Source organism: Hylobates moloch, unplaced genomic scaffold (genome assembly GCF_009828535.3).
Source record: "Hylobates moloch isolate HMO894 unplaced genomic scaffold, HMol_V3 SCAFFOLD_14, whole genome shotgun sequence".
Taxonomy (NCBI): Eukaryota; Metazoa; Chordata; class Mammalia; order Primates; family Hylobatidae; genus Hylobates; species Hylobates moloch.
The window spans coordinates 44516710-44538258 of NW_026652289.1; the positions used below are offsets into that span (position 1 = coordinate 44516710).

General features: G+C 43.4%; 1 protein-coding gene across 2 annotated transcripts in view; it reads right to left on the minus strand.

Annotated features, from left to right (window-relative positions):
• SEC11A (SEC11 homolog A, signal peptidase complex subunit) overlaps window positions 1–21122 on the minus strand; it is a 53628-nt gene extending 32506 nt beyond the window's left edge. Inside the window, exon 1 of one of the 2 annotated variants that reach the window (XM_032175535.2) lies at window positions 19758–21122. In XM_032175535.2, coding sequence (XP_032031426.1) covers window positions 19758–19808 — 51 coding nt within the window. In that variant the 5' untranslated portion in view covers window positions 19809–21122. The remainder of the gene's footprint in view (window positions 1–19757) is intronic. The other variant, XM_032175534.3, reaches the window with a different exon arrangement.
• Window positions 21123–21549: the final 427 nt, after the last annotated feature.

Consider the following 21549-nt stretch of genomic DNA (forward strand, 5'->3'; position numbering starts at 1 on the left):
GTCTGGGAGGTCTACCACGGAGGCCAGAAGCAATGTGGGGGCTGGACGTGGTGGCTCACGCCTGTGGTCCCGGCACTCTGGGGGGCGAGGCGGGTTGATCACTTCGGGCTAGGAGTTCAAGACCAGTCTGGCCAACTTGGCGAAACATGAAGAATACAACCGACAAACCAACCAACCAACTCAGTGACAACAAAACAGGTCTACCTTGGAGTCATACTCTAATTTTTTCTATTTTCCTCCCTTTCTGATCCTTTATCCCACTTTCTTTTTCTTCCTCTTCCTTCTCCCTCTTCTTTGTCAAATAGAGGATTGAGTTATTATCACTGATCCATATAAAGTCCCTCTCTCATTTATTTTAACTCCCACCCCCCATTTCTATTCCCCGACTTCCCATGTGCAACCTTCCTAATATGTTTGATAAGCATCTTTTTGTTTGTATTTATTTTTAGAAAATGTTTATTGTTTTTGTGTGCAAAAAAAATTAATAAAAAAATAATAATAATAATAAAAATGAACAAGTTAAAATATATAATTTCCTATGTCTTTGCAAGGAGGTCACTATCCCAGCCATAATTATCCTTCTCCTTTTGCTCAGACATAATACTTTTATTATGGAATTATTATTGTAAAATGTAGCTAATCATCAAGATCATCTTCCTCATTTTTATTAGAAAAAGAGGTTAAAAGTTCCTGATTATGTATAACTGGTATGTTCCTTAAAAGGTACCTATTTGTATGCCACTAAGTCAATCTGCAAGCCAAAACCTAAACAGAAGCACACTATTTGCTAAAACAAACATTTTATCTGAGCAAAAGTTTGAAAAGTGTCACACTCTTCTCCCTTTCTTTTTACCCCTATTTTCCTGCCAACAGTCTTTACTCAAAAGTCAAACATATTGCCTCCCTAGCCCCTACTTTCTTTATCACTATGTCTGAATGCTTAGGAATGTATATAATCGGAAAAAAAGTGTTGCCTCTTTCTGTATTGGCAGAAATAAGGTGGCAGCTACCTAACCTCATATCATCTGACCACATCAAGCTATTAATAAAGACATTGCAACATATGTAGAATAATAACCATAGAATTGAATAGCCTTATTATTTTTTTCTAAGAAATGACCAGAACAATATTTCTTCAATGCTCAAGATGAAACTAGAAAAGAATGATATCAAAGTTCTATATAATATCTCTCAGTAGCTGTGATATAGGGATTTGTGTTTACTATTCTTTTTTTTCTTTTTAGGAAGTATTGTGTAGAGCCCTCCCCCAAAGTCCTGTGACTAGAATAAGCCACAAGACAATTTATAATCCACTCTAAGTAACATATAATAAGAAATTAAGAAAAACCTAACAGAAAATTCAGCAAGATAAGTTGATAATAATTTTAAATACTATAATTTAACGGGCTACAATCTAGAGGCTACATCCTGTGTATTTACTGATCACAACGATCAAATACACCATTGTGCTTCCTATTCTTGTAAGAGATATTTGAAGTTCAACATATAGGATATGTTCATAGAAATCAGAAGCAAAAATGTGTCTTAGAGCTACAAAATAGCAGTTGGCCTAAGTCTTAAATTCCATTTATCTTAAGACCTCAAATTAAGGGACTCATTAATCCATAATCACAATTCTCCTGCTTTCTAACTCACGAAAGGAGAAATTCGAAGCCAGGTATTACAGAAGGTATACTGATAGCAGCTAGAAGTGAAATTGACAGTGCTGAAAAAATTGAAATATCTTCAAATGGACACTATTATTGTGACCGAATAAAGTCAATGCAAGTCCTGGAATGAATCTTAAATGATAATTTTTTTAATCCCTAATAGTCTAAATAAGCATACCATCATTAAAACAACTTTCACTGCCGGGCGCGGTGGCTCACGCTTGTAATCCCAGCACTTTGGGAGGCCGAGGCGGGCGGATCACGAGGTCAGGAGATCGAGACCACGGTGAAACCCCATCTCTACTAAAAATACAAAAAAAAAATATTAGCCGGGCGTGGTGGCGGGCTCCTGTAATCCCAGCTACTCGGAGAGGCTGAGGCAGGAGAATGGCGTGAACCCGGGAGGCGGAGCTTGCAGTGAGCCGAGATTGCGCCACTGCACTCCAGAAAAAAAAAAAAAAAAAAAAAAACTTTCACTTTAAAAATCTGTTAAATCTTTTAAAATCTGACAAGTGAAAACATATTTAACATATACAAACACATGTACAGCAGCTCCCCTCATAATAGCCTCAAACTGGAAATAACTCAAATGCCCATTAACAGATGAATTCAGGCTCACTGGAGCATTTTGGATTTTGGATATTTCAGATTCGGGATGTTCAACCGGTAAAATGCAAATAGAAGTATTCCAAAATAAAAGAAAAAGTCCAAAATACTTCTGGCCCCAAGCATTTCAGATAAGGGATACTCAACCTGTACATAATCGTAGTATTTCCATAAAATGGAATACTACTCAGGAATACAAAAGAATTAACTATTGACACATGCAACATAGGTGAATTTCCAAAATATGCTGTCCTGGCCAGGAGTGGTGGCTCATGCCTATACTCCCAGCACTTTGAGAGGCCAAGGAGGGCAGATCACTTGAGGCCAGGAGTTTGAGACCAGCCTGGCCAACATGGCGAAACTCTGTCTCTACCAGAAATACAAAATTTAGCCGGGCGTGGTAGCACATGCCTGTGGTCCCAGCTGCTCGGGAGGTTGAGGTGGGAGGATGACTTGAACCTAGGAGGCAGAGGTTGCAGTGAGCTGAGATCACACCACTGCACTCCAGCCTGGGCAACAGAGCAAGACTCTTGTCTCAAAAAAAACAAAACAAAACCAGAAAACAAAAAAACAAAATATGCTGTTCTAGCCAAAATGAGTTAGAGAGACCAAATTTACCTTCCTGCCTGAAATAACTAAAACACTGGACAAAATATATGAAATAAGGGTTTTCAGACATTGGACATGTGACTGTGTTCAGGTAGTAAGGACTGTGATTACTTAGAAAGGGGAAACAAAGAAGGTGAGACCTACAACTGCCTCAACTTATAGATCGGAGAATTTCCAGACCACAGGGCAAAGGAGAAATGCAGACAGAGCCTAGCAGTCTCCCTGACTTGAGGATAAAGAACTGCGGAGTTCAGCCAGGCACGGTGGCTCACGCCTGTAATCCCAGCTCTTAGGGAGGCAGAGGCAGGAGGACAGCTTGCGCCCAAGAGTTCAAGACCTGCCTGGGCAATATAGCAAGACCTCCATTCTCCACAAAAAAGAAAAAAACAAAGACACACACACACAAAAAAAAGAAGAACTGGGAGTTCAGGGAGGCAAAAGCAATGATCAGTGCATGCATGTGAGGGGACTACTGAGGATGGAAAACGAACCATCTAAAAGGAGCGGATGGAACAATTCTCACAGCTCTTATGGCGTAAGAATAGTTTGTTTCCACCAGACAGAGTGGAAATCTTCACAGGGCTTTGGATTAGAGTACTCAGAAAGGTATTATTCACTTGTAGTGCAAAATTAGCCATAGACTAAAGGCTGCTCTGGATCCATCTAACAAAGCTTCACAAGAGCTTGAGAAGACCAAACTGTTTTCAACTAACTTGCCTGTATCCCAGAATGAAGCTCAAGAATATTTATGCAAATACAAAAATATCCAGCACCCAAAAAGGTAAAATTCACAAAGTCTGGCAACCAATAAAAAACTACTAGACATACAAAGAGGCAAGAAAATATGACCTATAATGAGAAAAATCAATAAACAGAAACAGACCCAGAAATGGCAGAAATTATAGGATTAGTAGAAAGGGATATTTGCTGGGCGAGGTGGGTTATGCCTGTAATCCCAGCACTTTCAGAGGCCGAGGCGGGCAGACCACAAGGTCAGGAGTTCTAGACTGGCCTGGCCAACATGATAAAACCCCATCTCTACTAAAAATACAAAAATTAGCCGGGCGTGGTGGCGCATGCCTGTAATCCTAGCTAATCAGGAGGCTGAGGCAGGAGAATAGCTTGAACCCAGGAGGTGGAGGTTGCAGTGAGCCGAGATCATGCCAAAAAAAAAAAAAAAAAAAGTAGAGGAAAAGTTAGCACATTAAGTAGAGATGTGTATGATAGAAAAAATATCCAGAGGCCAGGCGCGGTGGCTCACACCTGTAATCCCAGCACTTTGGGAAGCCGAGGCAGGCAGATCACCTGAGGTTGGGAATTTGAGACTAGCCTGACCAACATGGAGAAACTCTGTCTCTACTAAAAATACAAAATTAGCTGGGCGTGGTGGCGCATGCCTGTAATCCCAGCTACTCGGGAGGCTGAGGCAGGAGAGTCACTTGAACCCGGAAAGCAGAGGTTGCAGTGAGCCAAGATCACGTCATTGCATGTACTCCTGCCTGGGCAACAAGAGTGAAACTCCATCTCAAAAAGAAAATCCAAGACCTAAATCAAACTTCTAGAGACAAAAAATAACAATGTCTGAAATAAACACCAGACAGGTGAAAATAACAGCTGACTAGGCACCTCAGAAGAAAAGTTTAGCAAACTTGAAGTCATAACAATAGAAATTATCTCAAATGAAAAAGCAAATAGGAAAAAAAAAAAAAAAAAGACTGAGCCAGGCATGGTGGCATGCACTTGTAGTCCCAGCTACTCAGCAAGAGGCTATAGTGGGAGGATCACTTGAGCCTATGAGTTTGAGACCAGCCTGGGCAACATAGCAAGACTCCATCTCAAGAACAATAATAATAATAATTTTTTTTGGAGATGTAGTTTTGCTCTTGTTGCCTAGGGTGGAGTGCAATGGCGTGATCTGAGCTCACTGCAACCTCCACCTCCCGAGTTCAAGCAATTCTCCTGCCTCAGCCTCCCAAGTAGCTGGGATTACAGGCACAATAGATACTTATATTTTATACTTATCGAGATCATACCACTGCACTCCAGCCTGGGAAACAAAGCAAGACTCCGTTTCAAGAAAAAAAAAAATGTAAATGATCTAAATACTATACTTAGAAGTTAAATATTGTCCACTTGGATAAATAAAACAATGTTCAATTATATGCTGCCTACAAAAAATGCACTTTAAATATAAAGACACAAATATTGTGAAAGAAAAAAGAGAAAAACACCTATCATGCTTACATTAATCAAAAGAAAATTGAAGAAACAAAAAAGCAAGTGGTTGCATTAATATCATACAAAGTAGATTTTGGCTGGGCACAGTGGCTCATGCCTGTAATCCCAGCACATTGGGAGGCTAAGGTGGGTGGATCACGAGGTCAAGAGATCGAGACCATCCTGGCCAACATGGTGAAACCCCATCTTCACTAAAAATACAAAAATTAGCTGGGCGTGGTGGCATGTGGCTGTAGTCCCAGCTACTTGGGAGGCTGAGGCAGGAGAATCGCTTGAACCCGGAAGGTGGAGGTGGCAGTGAGCCGAGATCGCGCCACTGCACTCCAGCCTGGAGACACAGCGAGACTCTGCCTCAATAATAATAATAGTAATAATAACAATGATAATAGGGAGGTAAGTTCGTCATGAGGATGTAAAAATTCTACACATTTATGCAACTAATAACCCAGCTAATTTTTTCAAAAATTTTTGGCCGCACGCAGTGGCTCACACCTGTAATCCCAGCACTTTGGGAGGCCGAGGTAGGCAGATCGTCTGAGATCAGGAGTTTGAGACCAGCCTGGCCAACATGGTGAAACCCATCTCTACTAAAAATACAAAAATTAGCCGGGCGTGGTGGCGGGCACCTGTAATCCCAGCTACTCGGGAGGCTGAGGCAGGAGAATCACTTGAACCCGGGAGGCTCACTGCAACAGTGAGCCAAGATCACATGCACCACTGCACTCCAGCCTGGGCAGCAAGAGCGAAACTCTGTCTCAAAAAAAAAAAAAAAAAAAAAAATTTTAGAGATGAGGTTTTGCTATGTTGCCCAGGCTGGTTTCAAACTCCTGGGCTCAACAATCCTCCTGACTCAGCCTCCTGAGCAGCTGAGATTACAGACATAAGCAACAATGCCCAGTTTATAAATATATTTATACCAATATATTATACAACTTTACATATTAGACAACTTTGATGAAGTAAATCAATTCCTTGATACCAAACTACCAAAATTCACCCACGAAGAAATAGACAACTTGAATAGACCTACACATAATTTGAATTTATGGATTTAAAACCTTCCCACAAAGAAAACTCCAGGCTCAGATGGTATTCACTGGCAAATTCTACCAGACATTTAAGGAAAAAAATTCTAACAATTCTACACACTAACTCTTCCAGAAAATTGCAGAAAAGTGAATACTCCCCAGCTTACTCTATTTATTTAGTAAGCCAGTTTTAAGCCAGTTTTAAGTAAGGTTCCGCAACAGGTCCAAGTGTTGAAAGCTGTACTAGTACCTAGGATTACAGTAGTACCCACGTGACTCAGAAGATTTCATGATGACTGGTGTGTCTGTAATGGATAGGGATGCTATATGGAGCCTTCGGCAGTCCTTTATAAGGAAATGACAGCCAAGACCTTTGGGATTGGGGACAAAGCTATACTGTCCTTTGGAGAATTATTCTCCTTTTGAGTAACAGCTTTTAGTTTGCTACTGAGTTCTTGTAGAGACTAAAAACTTGACCATGGGCCAAGTTACCACGTGACCTGAACTCCCTGACATGCACTGGATGCCTGGACGCTGTCAGATTCACCAAGCCATAAAATAGGGCATGCATAGCAGTAAGTACTCCATCATTAAGTGTAAGTGGTATACAGAAGACCGGGCTCAAGCATGTCCTGAAGACACAAGTAAATATGAACAAGTGACTCAGATACCCATGGCTCTTAACGATGCTACCCTGCTTCCTCTCTCATCTTGCATTTACTGCCTCATGAGGAGCTCCCTGTGACAGCTGACTAAGGAAGACTTTAGGCCTGATTTGTGATGGTTCAACACAAACCCTCTAGCACTAAGTGAAAGCAGACAGCTATAGGATTACATTCTCATGCAGGGTTGATCATGAAGGATTGTGAGGAAGAGAAATCCTCCCAATGGGCAGCTTCAAGCGATACAACAGTTGTTCATTTTGCCTGGATGGAGAGATGACTACAGATGTAGATTTACATTGATTCAAAAATGACTAGCAGTTTGGCTGGATGGACAGAGACTTGGAAGGGACATCACTGGAAAGTTAAGACAAGAAGTCTGAGGAAGAGATATGTGGATACACTCCAAATATGTATATAGAATATGAAGATAATTGTGTGCCATATAAATGCTCATCACAGAATTACCTCAGCAGAAGCTCTTAATAATCAGGTGAACAAAAATGACATCTGTAGATGTCAGTCAGCCTATTTCCCCAGCCACCTCTTACCCAATGGACTCATGACCAAAGTGGCTGCAGCAGCCAAGATAAAGGTTAGCAACATGGACTTCCACTCACCAAGACCTATTAGGTTCTAGCCAACACTGAGTGACTAGCCTGCCAACCGCAAAAAACCAACACTGCCGCCAATCCTGACGGCATGCTGATCATACTGGATCATTTCAATCATGAAAGGAACAGCAATTTCTTCTTGCTAGACTAGACTCTGGATATAGATTGGTCTTCCTTGTCTTTAGTGTTTCTGTCAAAAAGCACCATCCATGATCTTACAGAATGCCTTATTCCTCATTGTGGTATCCCATACAACATTGCTTCTGACCGGGGGACTTATTTTATAGCAACTAAAACACAGCAGTGGGCAAGCAGTCATGGAATTCACTAGTCTTACTATGTCCCTCATCACCTTGAAGTAGCTGGCCTAAAATAACAGAATAGAAGGCCAGTTTTCGATTTATTGTCTCTCAACTCCAAATCCACCCTCCTTCCTTGTGTTACTCAAGCTGAATCCTATAAACACAAATCCTCTGCCAGCTAGCTTAATGTTAGGTTTAATTAATAAAGGGTATTGAAAGGCCACTGCAAAACAACACAGGGCTTCCCCTCCTGGTTTCAACATGATTTTATTCCACCTGGTACCCAGTGGGTCTGTGTGTCGGAAGCCTGGTAGTGCTCACCTCAGGGACCATCAAGGTTGACTCCAGCCCACACTCACTCTCTGCCAAATTTCTTAACCTTCCAGTAATTCACAACTATAAACCAGCTACAGGTCAGTACTCTGGCAAATGGTAGTGCTATGATAGGTTGCATGTTCCTGTGGCAGCCAAACCCTCACCAAAAGGTCTGAATCTCAGGCTTGGGAGGGGTTTGGGGTAAGGTGCTTTCTTAGTTCTTTCTTTGTTCACTCTTCCTCATCCTGAAGGATAGCAGCTGTTTTCTGCATATGCTACTTCTGGAGTCTTTTTTTTTTCTTTTTAAAGAGAAAGGGTCTCATTCTGTTGCCCAGGTTGGAGTACAGTAGCGTGATCATAGCTCACTACAGGCTGAAACTTCTGGGCTCAGGTGATTCTCCCGCCTCAGCCTACCAAGCAGTTAGGACTACAGGTGAGTACCACCATGCCTGGCTAATATTTTAATTTCTTGTAGAGACGGGGTCTCACTATATTGCCCAGGCTGGTCTTGAACTCCTGGCCTCAAGTGATCCTCCTGTCCAGGCTTCCCAAAGTGCTGGGATTATAGGCATGAGCCACTGAGCCCGGCGAAGAGTCCTCTTTTATCCCTTTTAGTAGTTTAGCATCTTTTAGTAGTTAACAGTTACTTATATTAGATTTTCCCTGTTCAATTACTGCTACAGTTACTCTCTTCTGCGTGACAGAAATGGCCTTTTCACAATGCAGTTATGGCACCAGCTAGGTGGCAACACTTTGTGGGGCTGGGGTAATGTCTAATGTCCTCCAGTATGTTGTATATGATCTGAACTGACAACCAACAGCTGTTTTTTCTAAAGCTAGGATTCACTAGTCCAGGAATTAAAGGATAGGAATGGGTGTGACTCCTCTCATTATTACCCCCAATGATCTGGTAGCGAAATTTCTGCTTCCAGACCAGGCGCAGTGGCTCACACCTGTAATCCCAACACTTTGGGAGGCCGAGGCAGGTGGATTACCTGAGGTCATGAGTTGGAGACTAGCCTGGTCAACATGGTGAAACCCTGTCTCTACTAAAAATACAAAAATTAGCCAGGCGTGGTGGTGTGCACCTGTAGTCCCAGCTACTCAGCAGACTGAGGCAGGAGAATTGCTTGAACCTGGGAGGGAGGCAGAAGTTGCAGTGAGCCGAGATCATACCACTGCACTCCAGCCTGGGCAAGAGAGCGAGATTCCGTCAAAAAAAAAGAAAAAAAAAAAATTATGGTTCCCATCCTCACAACTTTTAAATCTGCTGATTTAAAGGTTTTATTTATTTATTTATTTAGAGATGGAGTCTCACTCTTGTCACCCAGGCTGGAGTGCAGTGGCACAATCTCAGCTCACTGCAACCTCTGCTTCCCGGGTTCATGCGATTCTCCTGCCTCTACTGAGTAGCTGGGAATACAGGTGCCCACCACAATGTCCAAAAATTTTTTTATTTTTAGTGGAGACAGGGTTTCACCTTGTTGGCTAGGCTGGTCTCGAACTCCTGACCTCAGGTGATCCACCCGCCTCAGCCTCCCAAAGTACTGGGATTACAGGCGTGAGCCACAGTACCTGGCCCGATTTAAAGGTTTTAATTCACAAAGGTTTTAATCCATCCATCAAGGGACATAATGGTTCCATTAAACTGAATGTTAAGACTGCTACTTGGTCACTTCGGGCTCCTCATTCTAGAGAACCAAAATGCAGCAGGGTTATAATTGGCTAGGGTGATTGATCCTGACCATCAGAGAGAAATAGGGTTGCTACTACACCATGAGGGAAGCAAATGTAACTGGAATATAGAGGATCTCTGGGGCCCCTCAGTACTCCCATCTAAAAGTCGGTGAAAACTCCAACAACCCAATTCAGGTAGGACTTCTTATGACAACCCTTCAATAAAGAAGGGTAGGTCACCCCATCAGGCAAGAAATTATGACCAATTTAGGTTCTTGCTGAGAGCAGAGAAAGAAAACAGCTATGATCATGTGACCAATTACAGAAACAAAGGATAGTTATAACAGAAACGTAACTTTTGTTTTATTTTTATTCGAAAGCTAATATGATTAAAACAGGTGTGCATAGATGCCAAGTTGACAAGGGGTAGAATCTAACAGTTTTGTACTTTATCAACTTGGTTAAGCTAGAACTAGGTTTCCCCAAATCCCCTTCCCTGTATGGTTCTGGGTTAGAGTTGGCCAAAAAGAAATCTGCCCAAGATTTGGAAGGTGAAAGTGCAGTAGCTGCAGTTACGCAGAAGGTCACTGTAGTTAGAGATGGTAAGACAGACACTGAGGGGCTAGCAGAATTCAGCTCTTCTGGCTGACTCAGAGACTAGATAGACAGTCAACGGCCTCCCGCGGATCTCTCCATCTGCTCTCCTTTGCAGTCTCACTCCAGCAGCTGGACGTGGAATCCTGTCCCAGACTCCACGGCATGCTTAGATCTGTCCACCCAAACCAGTGCTTCAGAAGAGCTGCTTAGTGACATTCCTCTGGGTCTCTAACCCACTTTTAGACTCTTACATATTACTTATCCAGCTTCTCCTACCATTGTGTGAGACTTTTTTTTTTTTTTTTTTTTTTAGGATGAAGTCTTGCTCTGTCGCCAGCCTGCCAGCCTGGAGTGCAGTGGTGCAATCTCGGCTCACCGTGACCTCTGCCTCCCGAGTAGCAATTCTCCTGCCTCAGCCTCCCGAGTAGCTGGGACTACAGGCATGCGCCACCAGGCCTAGCTAATTTTTGTATTTTTAGTAGAGAAAGGGTTTCACCATGTTGGCCAGGATGGTCTCCATCTCTTGGCCTCATGATCCACCCACCTTGGCCTCCCAAAGTGCTGGGATTACAGGCGTGAACCACCGCACCCGGCCGAGGTTTTATTACTATAATAAATCCATTATTCAATAATATTCATAGTAGTTCTTCTTCCCAGACTAAACCCTGACTGATAAACCATGTTTTTTGGACAAAATTTTCCAGTTAAGGGGTAGACACCGTAAGTGTTTGGATTCTACATCTCACTTTCCTCCTTGACCAGAAAAGATAACCCTTCTGAAGAAGAGTTAAAACCACAGTCTTTCCTAAGGGGAGCTCATCTTTACTGTTACAGGCTTGTGCCATCTGGCTGTGGAAAAGAATAATCATCCTTGTCTTTATGTCATTTGTGGAGAGAATGTTATGGAAAAAGTAACAGATGTAAAATATCAAGGAATGGTAGCAAGAAAATATCTTTGTTACTATGGTACTGCATTCTGGATTTTGCTCAATTACATGGAATAAAGAATAATTTCTGGCTGTTCAAAAGAATATACCAGCCGGGCATAGTGGCTCACATCTGTAATCCCAACACTTTGGGAGGCCAAGGCTGGTGAATCACTTGAGGTCAGGAGTTCAAGACCAGCCAGGCCAACATGGTTGAAACCCCATCTTTACTAAAAAAATATAAAAAATTAGCCAGGCGTGGTGGCACACGCCTGTAATCCCAGCTACTCAGGAGACTGAGGCAAGATAATTGCTTGAACCCAGGAGGCAGAGGTTGCAGTGAGATGGCACCACTGCACTTCAGCCTGGGTGACAGAGTGAGACTCTGTCTCAAAAAAAAAAAAAAAAAAAAAAGAATATACCTGTTGATGTTAATTGCAGTTTACAATAAAATTTTACTTGTGATTTTCTTGTGCAAGTTTTCTACATTGAAACTTGGCAATTCATTAATAAATGTTGACACCCTGCCAGTGATAAAGATTTTCCTGATCCTAAATAAGACCAGATTACTTTTCCATAATCAAAAAAAGTAGTGGCTTTATCCTCTGTGTTGGATACACCTCCTATTTGCTTCACATTTATTCATATTAGGTCTATGACTAAGAAAAATTTCCTAGGTTTCTGTATGTTTCACTAGAGGGACAACTCGTTAAAAAAAAAAAAAAAAAAGAAAGTATCAAAGATACCTAGGCAACAGGGCAAAATCTCAACTCTACAAAAAATACAAAAATTAACCAGGCATGAAATGGAGTCTCACTATGGTACCCAGTACACCTGTAGTCCCAGCTACTCAGGAGGCTGAGGTGGGAGGATAGCTTGGACCCAGGAGGTTGAGGCTGCAGTGAGCTGTAATCACGTCACTGGACTCCAGCCTAGGTGACAGAGCAAGACCTTATCTCAGAAAAAAAAAAAAAAAGAAAAGAAAAAGCTATCTAGAAATTGTTAAGATTATCACTGCAATAACAGTTAAGAGTTGGGTGATACTAAGAGATAGGAAGATATAAAAAGAATTAAGGATCCTATTAAGTCTCAAGGACTTTACATTTAGGCAGGAAGGCATACTGATAATTAAAACCCAGAGAAATGCAAATTCAATCAAACAATATAAGTGGCCTGCAGGGAGCTAAGCACACATTTATGGGAGTCTGCTTAGTCCCTTCAGGACTCAGACAGGGATCTAGTCACATCCTGGCCAATAAAAAAATCTCAGCAAGCAGAGAAGTCAATTCTAAAAATTACATGTGACATACATGTAACATAAAAATAATTTGGCATAACATACTTATTTTATTAGTGAGTAAATATCTTTTTTTTTTTTTTTTTTTAAGGGATGGGGCCTCACTATGTTGACCAGGCTACACTTAAACTCCTTGGGCTCAAGCAATCATCCTGCCTCAGCCTCCCTGGGCAGCTGGTACTACAGGTGCACCACCACACCTAGCTATCATTTTTAACCCCAGAATGATTTATAATTAAAAATAGAATGTTTAAGGGAAAGTGTGCATAGTGTTAATATTCTTATGTTAAGAACTCTGTTCGTATTTGTTTTTGTTTTTGGTATTGTTTTGTGTTTTGAGATGGAGTCTCTGTCACCCAGACTGGAGTGCAGTGGTGTGATCTTGGCTCACTGCAACCACCATCTCCCGGGTTCAAGCGATTCTCCTGCCTCAGCCTCCCAAGTAGCTGGGATTACAGGTGCACACCACCACGCCCCACTAATTTTTGTATTTTTAGTGGAGACGGGGCTTCAGTACTTTGGCCAGGCTGGTTTTGAACTCCTGACCTCAAGTGATCTGCCGGCCTCAGCCTCCCAAAGTGCTGGGATTACAAGCATGAGCCACTGCACCTGGTCTTTTCTGTTCGTTTTTTTGAGACAGGGTCTCACACTGTCACCCAGGCTGGAGTGCAGTGGCACAATCTTGGTTCACTGCAACCTCCGCCTTCCAGGTTCAAGTGATTCTTGTGCCTCAGCCACCTGAGTAGCTGGGATTACAGTCGTGTGCCACCACACCTGGCTAATCTTTGTATTTTTAGTAGAAATGGGGTTTCGCTATATTGCCCAGCTGGTCTCAAACTCCTGGGCTCACGCAATTCATCCACCTCGGCCTCCACCATTACAGGCGTGAGCCACTGCACCCAGCTATATTTGGTATTTTAACTTTTGTAAAATTTAAGAGAATTTGGCCTAGTGAAGTAATAAGTCAGCCTTAAAAATTCAGTTTAAAATGTGTAATCAGTTGCTTTAGATTTATTATTCGAATCAGAAGGTTTACTATTTATACAGTGCTGAAACATTTTAAGAGAACTTAAGAAGTCTCAGATCTATAAAAATTATATAAGTAGTCCATGTTTGTTGAATAATCGAAGTTCTTTAAAATAATTTTTTAATTTATAAAGTTTAATCATTTTAAGATGTTTAACTTTGTAAATTAAACCAAACATAGGCTCTTAAAAGTGATTGTTGGCTGAGTGCAGTGGCTCACACCTGTAATCCCAACACTTTGGGAGGCCAAGGCAGGCGGATCACTTGAGGTCAGCAGTTCGAGACCAGCCTGGCCAACATGGTGAAACCTCATCTCTACTAAAAAAAAAAATACAAAAATTAGCCAGGAGTGGTGATGCATGCCTATAATCCCAGCTACTCTGGAGGCTGTGGCAGGGGAATTGTGTGAACCTAGGAGGCGGAGGTTGCAGTGAGCCGAGATGGTGCCACCACACTCCAGCCTGGGCGACAGAGCAAGATTCTGTCTCAAAAAAAAAAGTGATTGTTAAAATTTGCTACACTTTAAATAGGATAAGATTTGTAAACAAATTCTAAAAGTTTAAGGAAGAATTTAGTTTTAAAATTTTAGGTTTTATAAATTATTATTAGAATTAAAGATAACTCTAAATAGGCTTTTCTGCACACAAAAACCACCTCAATGTGCATTGAAAAATGCTCATATCTTTAGGAGGCCGAGGTGGGTGGATCATGAGGTCAGGAGATCAAGACCATCCTGGCTAACACAGTGAAACCCCGTCTCTACTAAAAATACAAAAAATTAGTGCGTGATCACACACACCTGTAGTCCCAGCTACTTGGGACGCTGAGGCAGGAGAATCGCTTGAACCCAGGGGGCGGAGGTTCCAGTGAGCCGAGGTCGAGCCATTGCACTCTAGCCTGTGAAACAGAGCGAGACTCCGTCTCAAAAAAAAAAAAAAAAAAAAAAGCTCATATTAAGGCTGGGCGCAGTGACTCACACCTATAATCAATCCCAGCTCTTTGAGAGGCTGAGGTGGGCAGATGGCTCAGCTCAGGAGTTCACAACCAGCCTGGGCAACCTGGTGAAACCCAGACTCTACAAAAAAACACAAAAAGTAGCCAGGTGTGGTGTCCCTGGCCTGTAGTCCCAGCTACTCCAGAGGCTGAGGTGGGAGAATCACTTGATCCCGGAAGGAGGAGGTTGCAGGGAGCCAAGATCCTGCCACTGTACTCCAGCCTGGTCAACAGAGTGAGACCCTGTCTCAAAACAAACAACAAACAAACAAACAAAAATTTATAAAAAAACAAACCTCTCATACTAATCAGTGGTGTGCTGGAACAAGCTTCCTAAATTTTCAGCAATTCTGCGAGCTGGTTGTTAAACACAGTGCTGTTAAAAAACTAGAATAATAAATTATATTAAAGGCCAGGCACAGTGGCTCACGCCTGTAACCCCAGCACTTTAGGAGGCTGAGGCCATCAGATCACTTGAGGTCAGGAGTTCAAGACCAGCCTGGCCAACATGGTGAAACCCCCATCTCTACTAAAAATACAACAATTAGCCACAAGTGGTGGCGCACACCTGTAATCCCAGCTACTTGGTTGCGGTGAGCCGAGATCACATTACTGCACTCCAGCCTGGGTGACAGAATAGAGCGAGACTCTATCTCAAAAAAAAAAAAAAAAAAAAGAAGCCATACTCCAAACAAAGGCAAGAATACAAATAAAATAGTATATGACTATTAGCTAAAAGGACCTTAAAGATCACCTAATATTCCAGGGTGGTACCCAGAGACTAAGAAAGAATACAAGCAGCACTGTTAAAAATCAATTAATTTAAACAACTTGGCTGGGTGTGGTGGCTCACATCTGTAATCCCAGCAGTTTGAGGATCCGAAGTGGGAGGATCACTCGAACCCAGGAATTTGAGACCAGCTTGGGCAGAATAGCAAGACTCCATCTCTACAAAAAATACAAAAATTAGCCAGGCATGGTGGCATACATCCATAGTCCCAACTACTCAGGAGGCTAAGGTGGGAGGATTGCCTGAGGCCAGGAGTTCAAGGCTGCAGTAAGCTGTGATTATGCTACTGCACTCCAGCCTGGGCAACAGAGAGAGACCTTGTCTTAAAAAAAAAAAAAAAAAAAAAAAAAAATTCTAAGAAACCCAACATACCTCTACCTCTATTACAAAGCCCAGAATCCAGTACACTGACAACATGAAATACTGGGGAGGATGTGGAGCAACAGGAACTCTCATTCATTGCTGGTGGAAGGCAAAACAGTATAGCCATTCTGAAAGTGTTTTATGGTTTCTTACAAAACTAAAACATACTCTTTTTTTTTTTTCTTGAGACGGAGCCTTGCTCTGTCACCCAGGCTGGAGTGCAGTGGTGCAATCTGGGCTCACTGCAACCTCTGCCTCCCAGGTTGAAGCAATTCTCCTGCCTCAGCCTCCTGAGTAGCTGGGATTACAGGTGTGCACCACCATGCTCAGCTAATTTTTGTATTTTTAGTAGAGACAGGGTTTCACCATGTTGGCCAGGCTGGTCTTGAACTCCTGAGCTCAGGCAATCCACCTGCTCGGCTTCCCAAAGTGCTGGGATTACAGGCATGAGCCACTGTGTCCAGCCTAAAAACCGATTAAAACTCCAAAGAATACATACTCTATGATTCCATTTATATAAAATGCATACCCCTCTATACTGACAAAAAGCACATTAGAGGTGAGACAGAAGGGGTCTTGTAGATGATATATATGTCCTATATCTTGATTGTGATCAGTATACATAAGTATAAAAACTTATCGGCCGGGCGCAGTGGCTCACACCTGTAATCCTAGCATTTTGGGAGGCCGAGGCAGGCGGATCATGAGGTCAGGAGATTGAGACCACAGTGAAACCCCGTCTCTACTAAAAATACAAAAAATTAGCCGGGTGCGGTGGCGGGCGCCTGTATTCCCAGCTACTCAGGAGGCTGAGGCAGAAGAATGGTGTGAACCTAGGAGGCGGAGATTGCAGTGAACCAAGATTGCACTACTGCACTCTGGCCTGGGTGACAGAGTGAGACTCCGTCCCAAAAAAAAAAAAAAAAACTTATCAAACGGTACACTTTAAATGGATGGAGTTCATTTACTCAAGTATTCCTCTGTGGATCTGATAAGGAAAAAAAACCAAAACTCAAAGTAATCAGACACTTAACATATATGTAATATGTAATTAGGTATAAGCAGAGAAGTTATGCAAATAATAGCAACTTTTAGAGGAATAAAACAAAATTCTAGTTTCCCTCTTTCATTTGATTCTCAGTATCTACATGTATTGTCAATTATTTCTCCTAGATATTATGTACAGATAAAGACCTCATTTCATAACTCTCCCTCACCCCATCATATCCAATCCCTCCTACCCATTCCTAACAACCTCTGGGAGGCCAGGGAGGATAATTTTACCATTTAAACTTCCACTAACCCTGAATGTCCTAGATGCAATGAATTCTGAACCACAATCACTCCATATTAGAGAAACACAGGGCAGAGTAGCCTACTCATTGTATCTTCATGTTTCTGTTCTTTCTTCTTGTCCATTTTGTTATAGCAGGAACAGTACCTTATACATCTCTATGCTTTAGAGCCTATCTAGCAGGTTTGCAAGTGCAGAGTGAATTCCTTCCCTTTTGATTATTGGAATGTTAACCAACCCAGGTTAAAGATGAAGCTATTAAGAAGGTCTTTCAAGATTCAGCTTAAATGCTAGTTTCTCCTTGAAGCTGTTTGTAATGCCCTGACTGGAATCTCTCAAAATTTTCCTACCACTGCTAGAACAGGTCATATCCTTCTTTATCCAAGTGTTCAGGCTTTAAAGTAAGACCTGAGATCAAATCCACATCCTGCCATATACTTTCTTTTTTTTTTTTTTTTGAGATGGAGTCTCACTCTGTCGCCAGGCTGGAGTGCAGTGGCACCATCTCAGCTCACTGCAATCTCCACCTCCCGGGAGATTCTCCTGCCTCAGCCCCCTGAGTAGCTGGGACTACAGGCGTGTGCCACCAGGCCCAGCTAATATCTGTATTTTTAGTAGAGAGGGGGTTTCACCATGTTGGCCAGGATGGTCTCAATCTCTTGACCTTGTGATCCGCCCGCCTCAGCCTCCCAAAGTGCTGGGATTACAGGCGTAAGCCACCGCGCCCGGCCTACCTTCTATCTTAAGCAAATCACTAAAGCTCTCTAACAATGACATCGACCACAGCACAGCCAATACTCACCATGTGCCAGACACTCTTCTGAGGGCCTTATATGGATTAACTAATTTAATCTTCATAGCGACCCTACGTTTGCACAACATAGTGAATGCAACTAATGTCAGTGAAGTATACACTTAAAAACGGTTGAAATGGAATATTTTATGTTGCGTATCTCTTTACAACAATAAAAGTAAACATAGGCACAGACAGGTTAAGTAATCTGCTCAAAGTCACACAGCCAGTAAGTAGCAGAGCTACTTCAAACCTCTGAAATCTAGCTTTAGAGTCCATACTCTTAACTTCTATACTGTATTGCTTCTCACAAAGTCTCATTTTCTTCATGTTTAATAAGAACATTACCCACCTTACAGGTGTATAAAGTGCTTCACACATGGCAAGAGCTCAAAAAAGTTATTGTTTTGCCTTAGTCCTTTTCTACACATTTAGGCTCCTTGAAGGCCGAGTCTTTCTTAACTATCTTTGCATTTCTCTCATTGTACCTAGCATAGGGTACAATAAATACCAGACTCAAATACTTTCCTCAGAGAAATATCTGTGGCATCTAGAAATCCAAATATGGATTAAAAAAAGACAACACTATACAAGTAAAAATTTGAAGTGTTAGGCCGGGCGCGGTGGCTCACGCTTGTAATCCCAGCACTTTGGGAGGCCGAGGCGGGCGGATCACGAGGTCAGGAGATCGAGACCACGGTGAAATCCCGTCTCTACTAAAAATACAAAAAATTAGCCGGGCGTGGTGGCGGGCGCCTGTAGTCCCAGCTACTTGGAGAGGCTGAGGCGGGAGAATGGCGTGAATCCGGGAGGCGGAGCTTGCAGTGAGCCAAGATTGCGCCACTGCACTCCAGCCTGGGCGACACAGCGAGACTCCGTCTCAAGAAAAAAAAAAAAAAAAAAAATTTGAAGTGTTGTCATAAAGATATAAAGTAACGTTTGCGCAATTTTTATAGAATGCTCAATTCTGACTGACAGAATTGACACTGAGCTAGCTAAGGCCTGAAGGGGAGTAAGGAAAGATTGTGTTATCTACTTCCCTAAGTGGCAGTTATAACTACAAAAAATGCAAGTCCAAGGGAAAAAAAATCCTTAATGGTGACATCAGGATAATCATAACAGTAAAATACTGTTTAAAACAAACAAAAAAAGTCCGATGCAGCAAAACGAAGCTCTACAGACACACTAGGCGCAAAAGATAAAACAGAGCAACCTTTTCTAAGGACTAAATAATTACAACAGTATTCTCAGTACTATTTGGCATACGATCTAGAAGATCAAGGTATAGAGTAAAGTGTAAGGACAAAATCAGGAGACCTACATTTCCAGATCCCCGTGGCACTGATATTGGACTGTAAAACCATAGATTCCGAGAGCTGCCACCTTAGTGCTAAGCTGACGCAAGGGCAAGTAGTGTAACTGTTCCAACTCGGAGCCCAGAGTGGTCCAAGTCAAAGTCGGTGCAGCCCGCTACGGTTCAGCTCTACTAAAGGGTCGCAAGGAGCTGAAAGCAGCAAAACGGCTTTTGTGGGGCCTACAATCGCCTTCCTGAGCGCCCCAGAAACCTGCTAAACCTCGTCTCTCCCGAAACCACCTGGAGTCGCTCCGACTGGAGAAATCAAGAGTCCGCCGCCTTAAAATGACTAAAACAATAAGCAACCCCAACTCTTACTTCAAGCGCGTACGGTTTCCATTTGCTCCCCTGCCTCGGTGGGAGGAATGGAACATGAAGACACCGCTTCCCGCCCCGCCCCAGGTAGGCCCTGAATCAGTTCGGGGTTAAAAATAATGAGGCGGACAAGGCGGCCTCTGGCCACAGACTCCAAAGAAAGGGAATGACCTGGGTATCAGACTAGCTCAGACCCTCACACCAGGACCCTGGGGTCCGCCGGGCCCCGCAGCAGCAGCCTCGAAGGGACAAGAAAAGCCAGGAGAAAAAGAGGACGGCCAAGCTCACCTGCCGCTTGTTCATCCGCCGCACATCGTCCAAAAAGTCTAGAGACAGCATGGCGGGGACGGCGAGCAGGACACCGGCAGGGGAGAGGGCGCGATGACCAGCGGGCGGAACTACTGGAGCTCGGGTCGGACTCACACTGGACAGGACCTCGCAGTGCTTGCACTTCCGCTTCCGGGGCGGGAGCTGGCACGGTCGGGCGTGGTCCCCGTCCCCCACGCCCCTTCGCTGCGGAGAGCTGACAGAGAGACTCACGACCTTGCTAGTCCAGTCTCAGGCCTTGGCCTCGCCGTGGGAGGGTTCTCACGCTCTGGCTCTCGCCTGCCAAAAAACGACTGAACGCCACTTCCCGCGCTCGGCCCCGCGGCCCCTCATCGAGGCGGCGACCCAGGGTTAGATGGGGAGGCTGCCCTGCCACCTTCGGAAGGCGGGCCTCTGTGCCCGCGCGGCCAATCGCGAGCAACCTCTCCGGTGTGGGCGGGTAGAAGCGGTTCCGCGTCCCGGCTTGGGTATGGGTGTGGCAGTGGATGTATCGCCTGACCGTAGGTTCCCGCTCGAGCAAGTCTCCTGCGCTATGGGAAGCTGAGGAGGTGCTTTCTTTCTTTCTGTCTCTGTCTCTCTTTACGTCTCTGTCACTGTTGAGGTGCTTGCTTGCTTGCTTTCTGTCTCTTTCTCTTTTTCTTTCTCTCTCTCTCTTTCCTTTCTTTCTCACTGTGTCGCCCAGGCTGGAGTGCAGTGGCGCAATCTCAGCTCACTGCAACCTCCGCCTCGCGGGTTCAGGCGATTCTCCTGCCTCAGGCTCCCGAGTAGCTGGGACTATAGGTGCGCGCCACCAAGCCTGGCTAATTTTTGTATTTTTAGTAGAGACAGGGTTTCACTATGTTGGCCAGGCTGGTCTCGAACTCTTGAGCTCAGGTGATCCGCCCGCCTTGGCGTCCCAAAGTGCTGGGATTACAGTCGTAAGCCACCGCTCCCGGCCGTCGAGGTGCTTTCAGTAAGTGCTTTTCGAAAAGCGTAAGGTTGGACCGTGTGAGAGACCTTCAAAGCACTGCCTGAGCCTGCCAGGAGTTTACAGTCCAATTGGAGAGAAAACAGCCCGGGACAATTAGAAAACATCCAGATGGTGCAACAGCGTGATGAGACCACCAGTGGTGTGGGTCTTTAGGAAGTGGCTTCCTTTCCGACCTTGACTTTGCTGACAGGATTTGACATGGTCTTGAATTCTACCTCCTGGTTTTCTTAACTTGGACACCTTGATGTGACTATCTTTTCGCTACCTTTTGCTTTGACTGGCCAAAGCTCCTAATACCCACTTCAGTCAACAAAGACTAAAGCTGGATTACTTGGTATCAGTTCTCTTTTTTTTTTTTTCAAAATAATCCTTCTCTCCCATTAGAGAAAGATGAATGAAGGATATACTGGAACTCTTTGTAGTATCCTTGAAATTCTTTAAATGGAAAGTCATTCCAAAATAAAAACTTGAATTTATTGGAAGATGGCTGTAATAAAAAAGATAAATAATAGTAAGTTTAGGGGAGGATGTGAAGAAATTGGAACCCTCATATACTGCTGGTGGGAATGTAAAATGGTGCAGCCACTTTGGGAAATAGCTGCAGTTCCTCAAAAGGTTAAAGATGGGCTGTCTGCAGTGGCTCATGCCTGTAATCCCAGCACTTTGGGAGGCTGAGGCAGGCAGATCACCTGAGGTCAGGAGTTCCAGACTAGTCTGGCCAACATGGTGAAACCCGTCTATACTAAAAATACAAAAATTAGCCGGGTGTGGTGGTGGGCACCC